The 11,041-nt window shown below is 45.4% G+C and overlaps 1 protein-coding gene across 1 annotated transcript; it reads right to left on the reverse strand.

The window, feature by feature from the left end:
* Positions 1-4,780: 4,780 nt before the first annotated feature.
* Positions 4,781-10,443, reverse strand: OPN5 (opsin 5). The gene is made up of 4 exons (XM_009573839.1): positions 10,366-10,443; positions 6,850-7,143; positions 5,937-6,268; positions 4,781-5,140 (listed from the first exon to the last, which is right to left on the reverse strand). Exons 1-4 carry the CDS (start codon positions 10,436-10,438, stop codon positions 4,793-4,795), a joined length of 1,047 nt encoding a protein of 348 aa, XP_009572134.1. The 5' UTR covers positions 10,439-10,443; the 3' UTR covers positions 4,781-4,792.
* Positions 10,444-11,041: the final 598 nt, after the last annotated feature.

Raw genomic sequence — 11,041 nt, forward strand, 5'->3', positions numbered from 1 at the left:
ATCCTCAACTCTATAAGTATCTGATTCCCTCCAAGAAAAATTGGTATGGTTCAAACCAGGATATACAGAAAGTAACAACAATAAAAATACTCCCATATGTCTTTTCACAAGCCTTCTTGCCTGCCAGCTGGAAAGATACATAGTTGAAGTGTTGCTGACCTCTAAACTTTATAATGACACTGGTTTCATTAATTTCTTTCTGTCTATGGTTTCTCTGCTCTGTGGTAATGTGTGTCATCTACCTGTGTTTGCCTTACAGATTCTGCTTTTTTTTAACTCTAATTTTCTTTAAAATCTGCATCTTGTTTCCTTAAATTCAATAAAAAAATCCCCACCAACTTCAACTGGAATTGCTCCAGCCCTTCAATGCTTGAAGGAGGGCCCTTCACAGCTCTCGATTGGGACTGACTAACGTACGTTGATTCTCTCTTGTCATATCAAAGTTGGAAAACAAAATGGTGAGTCTAGGGACAGAATAGTTTTCTCACCCGGCACACAGTGTATTAGGCCCTTTAAGGAAAGAAAATATTAAAGCGAACAGACTTTCCTTCAAGCTTATCGTCAGTTCACTGCCTAAGTAGAGATTCCTTATGGGATGACAAGCTAAGATGGAATATGCTTTTCCCATATGTTCTCTGCTGCTGGAGCAGCCTAGCGATGAACGTAGTGCTTACTGACAAGTTGGTGTCAGGTTGTCGGCCCTCATTGATAACGGTGAATGGTTACCAACTAAAATCTCAGATGCTGCACACGCTCCTCGTCAACCTGGCTGCTTTAAAACTGCACTGCTGTTCAGGCTGGTGAGAATTTGGGTTAGTGCAAAATCAAGTAGGTACTCTGCAAATATGCTGAAACATTTTGTTTCAGTATAAGTATTTTTGGCATGTTCCAGGACAAAATGATAACTATAAACCATGGGACTAGACGCTCAAGCCTTTCCAATAGGAATGAGCAAGGAAGCAGCAGGTTACTGCATGGCTAAGTCATTTCCCTTAGGAAGTTCCAAAATAGTAGATTTTTTTCTATGTGTAAGACATGTTCTGTTTTGCAAAGGTGCAAAGAATACAGGTAGGACAAAGGGCTGGAGATTTGGAGATCCTAATTTACACATAGGAATTGCCTTACTGCAATGCGTTGTCCTTCATGAAAGAAGCTATGACAAAGCAAGAACTCGAGCATAGCACCAGGTCCTAGGCCAGTGCCCTAATTAACTGTAAAACAAACTTTCCACTTATTTTCAATTGTAACGTAACCTCCCGAGCGGGATGGTAGATGATCCAGAGAAGAAACTACTATAAGGGAATAGCAGTCCATTCTTCATTCTTAGTGTTGCACAACCTTCAGGATTGGTGCTTTTGCACTTCATTAAGCTGTTCATCAGACAAGCGGTGCTTTACAATGATGAGCAGCAAGACCATCTCTACTGTGTGGATAAGAGGAGAACCCAAGACAAAATTTTAGTGGTTTCCCCAAAGTCGCACAGCACAACTGGCAAAGTAATGGGGTGGAACCCAGGTCTCCGCAGCGTTAGCCTCATGCTCTAACTGGTAGAACAATGATCTCCCTCAAATAATTGATCTTTGTTCTGAAATGAGTCACATTTAATTTAACAGATGGAAAATTGACCATTAATAGAAGTGACCTAGTTCTGTAAGTTATTCCTGTGCTGAGGTGGACGAACTGCCTAGAAGGTTTTTCAAAAGTAAGGCACTGAATTCAAATTAATTGTAATGCAAATCAGGGTGCTAGTTGTGTTATTTAACTTTATATGTCATCATCTGAGTAGGGAGCTCCATTTTTCCTCAATAGAAAGAAAGGAGCCGAAGGTGGCTCGCTCAGGTATGGATGTCTGCATTGTAAACTGCCACAGTTTAGTGAGAAAACTCTTAGTATGTGGGCAGGTCAGATGCTCTTGGAGTTTTTACCTTAAATATTTGTATTGGGATGACTGCGCTGGTGATTGCAAACATAAGATGCTCAGTTTCGCTCCTGAGGTAAGTGCTTGCATTCTGCTTCAGTGTCTTAGAAAATCACTTAATTGACAACACGGTCCAGGGCTGGGCAGGAAATACCATGAAATTAGAGTTATAATTTGACCATAAATCAACTTCATGAAACTTAAGAAAAAACAACTAGTCCCCTATATAGTATGCTATACTTTCTTTTCTAGTTCTCTGGTCAAGGGCAGCCCTGCTTTTTAGATTTTCTGTATATACCATAAAACCATCTAAAATTCAGAGTCTCTACTGGGGAAGTTTTGATTTGCTTCTCACTGAGTCCGAAAAATGAAAAAGAGATTTGAGCCGTATTTGATAGACAAACACCTGGACTTTGATTTTTAAAAATGAACTACATAAAGAGGTAATAAATCAGGCTATTAAAACATTATACTTAGACATTAACAATATACAGATCTTTTGGTTTTACAGAGATTTTGTCTGTATCGTAGAGTGGCATATTTTTCATATTACATACACTTTAAAAGCATTTACAAGTGGATGTGGACCTGTTTTGCTCCTAAATTTTTCACAGAGGAAGCTCACGTTACATTACATTATTAATGTGCATCTCATTGTTCGTTCACAAATCTGCAATTAGCAGGTGGGAATACATATCTTGCTATTTATTTTAAACACCAAACAACTGAGCGAGTGAAAGCAAAAACTCTGAGGTGGAAGATGATTATTAACATACAGTTTCATTTTCCTATCAGGCTATTTTTTAAAGATGAAAAAATGCTGATAATTTACATTTATCATAACGAGTCCCCTTCCAGCACGTTAATGTTTTCTCCACACGCTGCCGCACTGCTCCGAGCCCTCTTTTGTTTTCCACTATCATTCCTTTTGCATTTCCCTCTGCCGTCTCCTCGCCCTCCCCACAAACACCCTTGCATAACACTCTCCTGCCTCTTCTCCTCTTCCCAAATATTTTCCTTCAGCTTTCACATGCTCCCTTCTCAGTTACTGGTGTTTCTTCCTGCTCCCCACACTCCTCTTCCCTTTTCCCATTTTCCTGTGCCATGGGCTGTCGGAGGTGACTGTTTCCCAGAGGATGTTTCACCTCTTCGTATCTGGGACAGAAGACTGAGCACAGTCTCATTCCTATGGAGCACCTGTGAGTGACAACCCAGGACAAGAAAATGTCGCCCTGGAGGCCAACTTAATTTAGGAATTTTTCACAATTTTTTACAAATAAACCTAGTTTAATCTAGTGGAATATTTATGAGCGTTGGCGACACTGCCAGTGGCAGGAGTTCGGGGGAAGGCAAGCTCCTTAAAGTTTCCTAACCCCCGACTTAGTAATTAATTTGTGCTTTAGTGTATGTTACAGCTCATGGCTCATTTTGTTTGTGCTTTTGTAATCCACACTCCACAGTAACAAATTCTCATAGCCACAGAAGTGTTTCAGCCTATCTTTTAATCCTCTTCTTGGCTTTAGCTGTAGTTTATAAAACGAAACTAATTCTTAGGGTTTGAGTGTGGTAGAAGTTTTCAAGAACTCAAAGTCCATTTGCGATTGTTTTAGATTGTTGTTTAAAATCTCTGCCAAATCTGCCTGTGATTTAACTCTTCTTGTCTTCACCGAACCTAACGCAAAGGTAGCTGTGGTCAGCTGAGCAAGCAGGGGAAGCCAGAACTGCTGCAGCTCTCAAGCCATATTTTGTACAACATTTCAAACCCTAAAGGTTTATGTCCTTTAAAATCACAAACAGTAAGTCAGAGAGAGAGAGAGATTTAAACTGTAGGAGCTCATCGTTTCCACCTCAGAATCTCCGTCGTTAAAACTGGCTAGCAGGATGATGTTACGGGTGTACGGATGCTTTAAACCCAATCAGCAAACTCTGTTCTCGGTTGCAATTGTGTCAGTGCTCCAGCCCGTGCGGAACTCACTATCTCAGGAGCTCTCGCTGAAGCCATGAGAGCCAGGACTGCATCTGCAGGATTACTTACTGCCGGGCGGGTTATCCTGGGGATGTCTCTTGGCATGCTATACAGAGTGCTCCTCCAGAAAACAAAAGATCCGACAGCTTTCGTGGTAGAAGAGCTGTGATACCTCAAGCAATAGCGTAGGTGCACTGCTCCTTTTGCTAAGAGATTCCTTCGCTTCTCGTCGTGCTATTTGTGATACGCAGAAGGCATCCTTCGCTGACTGCCACGTTCCCACCTACCCTCTTCAGACTGAGGCTGCTCGACTCCTTTTCGAGCTTGTGTTTTGAGGACTTGGAATTATACCTCTGACGGAGCAAGGAACTGTAGATCATTATAAGACATTTTGATAGCAGCCACTTTATCATCTTTTCCTGGCAGTGAATATTTCTACCTATATGGTTTTCTGTCTGTATTGCTGGAAAGCTACACTCTCAGCTGTATTTATTTGGTAATACTTTGTCTTCCACCTACGGTTTTCTCTGATGGCTGTTTTACTGATAAAGCCAAGAGTTTGCAGATAGATTGCATTAAAAAGTCAAAAGTATAAGAAAAAAAAACCCACAAAAATAATAAATCATCTTTTAATTATAGCTGTTTCCCTGAAAATAAGTTTAGTTTACATGTTTTTATGTTTAGTACATAAATCTATTTCCTCTAAAGTGGAAATTCTTGAAAAAAATAGCGGGTTTTTTTGTTCTGTAGCTTAAAGACGATATTTGAGAGTTGCTTAAAAATATATACTTAAACCTCTGTAGTCGACATAAGATATGCAGTGACAACCCCACGTGCTGCATTCCTACTCATTTGGACCCCTGAGTGAGCCCAAGTTTCGCCCTGTGCTGTGAAACCATCGCTGCGTTTCAGCGAGCCGCAGCTCCCTGGTTCTCCACCTTTGCAGCTGAAGAGAGACGTACGTTGTCTCTCCCGCTCCACATCATCGACACAGGATTTTCAGCAGAGTTGTCGGTGCTGAAGAAATGAACTTGCCAGCCACAGCAACACTGCAATTGTTTAATTTCACGACGGAAAGTTTTGCTGAAGATGTAGTAAATGAAAGGGTTATATGCTGTTGAAGATTTGGCAAACAGACAGGGCAGGAGCGTAACAACGGGCTGCAGGGAATCGCTGGAGTTAAATATGGACCAGAAGCTGGCTGCTGCGTACGGTGTCCACGAGCTCAGGAACCCGACCGAGATGAGCACAGCCATCTGAAAGGGAAACAGGGCTTCAGTTTGCACTGGCTGGGTCTGATACGTGGTGTGTGGATGAAACCACGCCTGAACCAGCTGAAATACCTGAAACTATGCTTGCTGTGTTGTGACATGAGCACAGGTAACACTGGACAGTGCATATATGCTTTTATTCCCACCTAGCAGACCTGCACCGTGGGTTTCTTATGAAGCAGTTGTTGTTTTCATCTCCTTCCCTGGCTCTGGCTGCAATATGTCATGGGAGACACAGTCCACCAGAAAGCATAGCCTGTCAATAGACTGGCCTCTAGAAAGCTTGGGTCAGTTCTGCTTTTCCACAAGAAATGAGCAGCTGAAGTGCTTATTTGAAAAAATGTTATATTAAAGAATCCTGTTTCCATACAGAATTTCTGTGTAGCTCTCACTCAGAATAGCCACTCAGTCAACTAAAAACACCTGATGACAAAGACCTTCACCCCAACTACAGCATGAATGGATTCAACAGCTATTCCAGCATGAATGGAAATCTCCATGTTCATGCAAATCATGGGTACAACCCCCTAAAGAAGGTTTAACAAGCTGTGTTGTACCTAAAATATATAATCCTGATCAAGCTACTGACTTGACAAGGTTTCCAGGAGCCCCCTGCTCCTCTGAGGAGTGCAGAGTATGGGTGAGACTGGAAACACATCTCCATCTTTGGTCAATACCAGACAAAAGCAATGAAGGGTCATCATGAGCCATGCATGCGCAGAGTCAGTTCTCTGCAAGCTCCTGATCACTGCAGACACTTCTCATCACTGGGATAACTCACCAACGTCAGCTTCTTCTCCAGTTTAGCTGCATTAGGGATCCTGTCAATATTCTGGATCTCTTGGTACGCTTTATGAACCTTCCAGGCAATTCCCAAGTAACAGGCAACGATGGTCAGTGCAGGCAGGACTGTGCATAGGAGGAACATGCTCAGGATGAATGAAAAGCCATTGGAGGAGCTGTGGAACTTGCTCCAGGCTATTGTACAGGAGATGCCAAATGGCTCAGGACCATAGTAGCCCCAGCCCACCAAGGGCAGAATGGCCCAGAACAAGGAGTAGAGCCAGATGAAAGTAATCAAGACGCGAACAGTGTTCTTGGTGATTTTGTTACCTGCAACAAAGAGGAAGAGCAAGCATATATGGACCTCATCTCAGCGACACGGTTTTTGCCATAACTCTCCAACAGAAGAATGGTGGCTACAAATATGCCTGGGCTGCTGCTGCAGTTCCCTAACCTTTGGTCTTCTTGAGAAACGTAACAGAGAGTGTCCATGGATTGGGTGAGACCTGAGTGCAGCCCTCAGTGCTGATCTGAAGTTTGGTAAGTCAGGCAGCTTTACAAGATCAACTTGACCCAAAATGCACCGTTCTCCCAGCCCAGGATTCTTCCTCTCAAATTTCAGTACGTCTGCTTGCACACAAATAGGAAGATAAGACAGTCTGGTCCAACAAAAAATTTGGGCTCTGCACCCTCAGTTTCTTGGTATTACTGAGAAGTGAGAAGCCTGACTGTTTAATAAGGAATTTAATCAGATCCTTCTAGGAACATCAGAGGTTTGATACTGGACTAAAAGTTGAGGCTTATTCCTACAGTTATTGAACTGATACTCCATGCCATATTCAGCAAATATCTCTCTGAACATAATAGCCCAAACGCACCACTACAAGGTTACCAGAAACATAACTACTTACTGTTAGATTTGGATGAATTGGTAACAAGGAATCGAATCACGGCCATGGCACACAGGGTCATCATGCTGCAGACACCAAAAAGGAAACCCATCAGGGCATAATATATGCAGGACGCATCTCCTCCCAGCCAAGCGTGGTTCCAGGCAGATGCAATGGCCAGCGGATACATGCTGATTGCCATTCCAATATCTGCTACTGCCAAGTTGACTGTAAGCAGCTCCGGTGACTTCAGGAGGGAAGAGCGCTTCACAGCTGTAGCAAGGACGGCTGAATTTCCAAGGATTGTCAGGATGGCTGGAAGAGAAGCATCAGCACAGACAATAACGTCACATAGTTAGCACACCTGTGAAATGCTTATATATGAAAAGGATGTGAAAAATGCCGGTCGTTAGCCTGGGATTAAAGTCTAGAAGACAGGACAGACTGGGAGACTAGCCAGAATTCAGCATCTCCCAGGCCAACACAGTACCGTGCTGATGCTTTGAAAACACGCTGGTGTGTATCTGCTATGCCCTGCTGTGAAACCTGGTTCTTCTGCTGGCGAGGAAGCTTGTTCTCTTAGACAGCAGATAGGAAATACCACCTGGATGGCATTTCTGAGAGCTGCTACACAGCTCGGCATCCTCACCACAGCATCTGCTGTTTTGCTTCAGCCAGCTCGTGGGTTTCAATTCCTGCCACCCTGCCAGACAGGGATTTCCCAGTCTGGCTGTGTTTCCACTATGGACCTGCTAGAGCAAAGAGCGCTTCAGATTTCTGTTCGCAGCCTCCTGTAGTGCTGGCCAGCCTCACTGACTGGGGGAAATTTTGTCATATGAATAGTAGACCATGCCTTTCCCCTTCCTATCACCACACTATAGCTCTTCACTTCCATGTCACACCCCCCTCTCCCTGCACTACATCCCACCTATTCTCCTGAGGCTCCTATCACGTGAATAGCCCACACTCATTCACTTCACTCTCACAGGATCTTGCACAACATACTATCAAGTAGAACAGGCCTATCCACCTTCCTTTTTCCCGGTAATATCCCCGCTTACTTCTCCTTCCTACTGAAGAACTCCAGCTGTCCTGCCTGCTTGTCCCCTCCTCTCATGTGGTGCCCTCCACCTCCCAAAGCCTTCCCTCTTTGCAACGGATCTCCCACCGGAGCCCCAGCACAAGCCTCCTGGACTCTGAGCTGCTTTGATAGTCGAAACGTGCTGGCTGGGCAGCTCAGGGTCCTCACTGGTCAAGCGGTTGAGAATCACTACGTGCCGCCGTTCAGACACCCACACTGTTGTGGTGGCCCCTGAGTGCAGTCAGACAGAGCGTAGAAATTGTTTAGCCAGAGGCACACAGCAGACCAGAGATTGCTTTGCAAAAGGACCTGTCAGACATACATTATTCAGATATGCCACAGGGCTTCAAAATGTTCATGACAACATTGTCAAAAGTACACATAGCAACATCTTCTCTTTTCTTTCAAGTGAACATTGTGCTGGAGCAACGTTTTGATCAAAGGTTTTCCTGAGAAGGTGTCCTCTAAAGTCAGAAGTGAAATAGGGAAACAGAAAAAGATTCTGTCATGTTCCCTTGTGGCTGTGAGAGCAGAAAGGCTGCATTTGCTCACAGACACCCCATAATAAAGTGCCCACAGAGGAATTAATAAAGGCACATGCAGCAAAATGGAATAAATGCATTGGCATAAATCCAAGAATGAGAAGAGATGCCAAGAGAAAGCCTTAAACAGAACAGAGATGCAAATCTGAGACCCTGCATCCCTCATTCATTCGCTTTCTAACCGCACACACTCACTTGGCACCTCTGGATATGCTTGAAGAGTTCCCTGAGCTCTCAAGAGTTGTGTGTCTGCACAGGCAGAGATGCCCACGGTGGCTTGGCACGGGACCTCTTGCTGACAGAGAGCAACCTGTGGCTTGGTGGGAAGAGCACTCTCCTGCCAAATGAGAGCCACAGGCTGGGGCATCCTCAGGCTTCAGGAGGAGAATGAACCCACCTCACTTTCTTCTGAGAGAGCCCTAACCGCCACGCAAGAGGTAAGAAGTAGCTCTTAGTCTCACCATTAGAGATGGACATCCAGGCCCACCCTCTCTTTTACTTTGACAGATGCTATTCCCCTCCATCCCACTCCCGTTTGGATGGGACGGGACAAAACTCTGCAGGAGTGGGCTAGTAATCAAAGAGCAGAGAGGCTTGTGGTGAGTCCTGCAGCCTGTGCCTGGCCTTGTTGTTTCCTAATAAAAATGTAATTTCAGGGGACAAAGGTGGCAAAGCTACGGATAAATACAACACGGTTTCCAGTTAAGCTCACTGCTTCGTATATGGGATGTAGTGAGCCTGGCTGCCGCGTGGAGCTCTTGATCCAATGCTGGAAGCTACGCCTGAAGCTTAGGAGCCTAAAAGCCCTTTAGGAGAGGTGTGAGACTGTAGCATGGTGGCCCAAGAGCAATGTCAGCAAGGGGACCTCCAGCTCCAGCTCCAGCGCCAGCCTCCAACCCTTCCAGTTGCTGCCCCGTCCCATTACCTTAACTGCATCTACATATTTACATTTGTGTGAGAAAGGAGCTGGCATCCTGACTTGGATTAAAAGAAAACCCCTTCATTGTTTTGCAGACAGTGATTTTTCTCCCCGAGTTGTACTCTCCGCTGTCAGCACAACTGCGGGGACAGCATGGTGCAGCGCAGCGCAGGGAGAAGTGGGCAGGAGTGGGGGGGAGATGCGAAATGCTAAAGCCCAGCGTTGCTGCCCAAAGCCTTTCTATTAAGCACATAAAAATATACGCTTGTTCTTTTTAAATGCACCTCAACCAGGGTTTTCAATTGAGCTGAAGGGAGGAAGTTACTCGCATCTTAGCAAAATTCAGTTGGACTGCACGCCTAAACCAATTCCGCTCCGCTCCAAATCTACACTGATAGTAAACAAATCACCTGGGTACGTGCAACAAACAGACAAGGAAGAAAACGCTTAGCTAAAGCCATGCTGGAGCAGGCTTGTACATATCCCCACTTGTATTTCATTGTAAATCTGCCTTCAGCAGGGCAAACAGGCCGTTATAAAAACCAGAACTGCTATTCGGAAACTCTTTGCTATTTTATACCAGTTTATCCTACCAAGACACAGCTGCTTTTCACGCACATTAACCCCCCACAAGGGTCAGACCGAAGTCGCTCGCCCCTGATCAGTCTCATGAAACGGGCTGCCTCATCTCTCCACTCACAGGGCTGAGATGCCAGGATAAGAGGTAGACAACTTATTTTGAATACTTGTGATGCCGCAGAGGCAAACTTCTGCTGACAAGTCTTCGGCATCGAAACGAAAGATTGCAAATCTGAGAGCGGAGATTAATCCTGGCAACCAACCGACGCGAAGGCAATAAGCAGAAACCTGTGCGGAAACAGATTTTCTATCATTTCCCTCCAGCTTCCTCTGGCTGACCGCAGCACGGACGGGGCAGCCCTGGTGTCTGCTCCTAGGCTTGAAGCACAGAGGCAGGCTGTGAAGGCAGAACTCACCTATGATCAGAAGAAAGACCCCAGCTCCATAATCCACTACTGGGTGGAGTTTGGAAATGTATTGCTCCTCCATTGTCCCTTGTGGAAGTGGGTGAAGGTTTTAAATCAAAGGCGATGCGACTGTAGGGGCAAGGAGACTCTTCCTCGTGGCTTGCCTGCTGCAGATGTGAGCCGGGCAGTTGGGTGCTGTCTGTGCGAAAGGACCCTTCTGCTTTCTCCTCTCTCCCTCCCTCTGCGTGGCAGGGGAGAAGCCTGGAGTGAGAGAAAGGCTCCCTCCCAGGGGAGACAGAGTGAAAGCCAGGCAGAGCCGCTGCCAGAGCGATCCCGCCTGCCTGGCTGCCTGGCTGGCAGAGCATCTCTCCACCCACCCCCTCCTCTCACACCGCTCTGCTCCTTGGCTTGTCAAGCAACTTCATAGTGCAAATCCCTTCAGACTGCCATCGCTGAGCAAAAACAATTGTCGTTCAACCATCAGCAGCCTTGGGAAATAAATCCAAGGCTGAGGGATCAGGCAGGGGAAGGAAGGTTGGGAGGTTTGTTTTCCAGCTTTATGGCTGCGTATGGGAAATACAAGGGTGGGGTGGGGGGATCTCTATGTTGAAGGGTTAGAGGAAAGCTGTTTGCTGCGGGGGTTCGGAAGGGTCAAAGTCACGCCACTGAAGGCAGGACTTTCAGA

The sequence above is a fragment of the Fulmarus glacialis genome, unplaced genomic scaffold, assembly GCF_000690835.1.
Source record: "Fulmarus glacialis isolate BGI_N327 unplaced genomic scaffold, ASM69083v1 scaffold9930, whole genome shotgun sequence".
NCBI classification, from domain to species: domain Eukaryota; kingdom Metazoa; phylum Chordata; class Aves; order Procellariiformes; family Procellariidae; genus Fulmarus; species Fulmarus glacialis.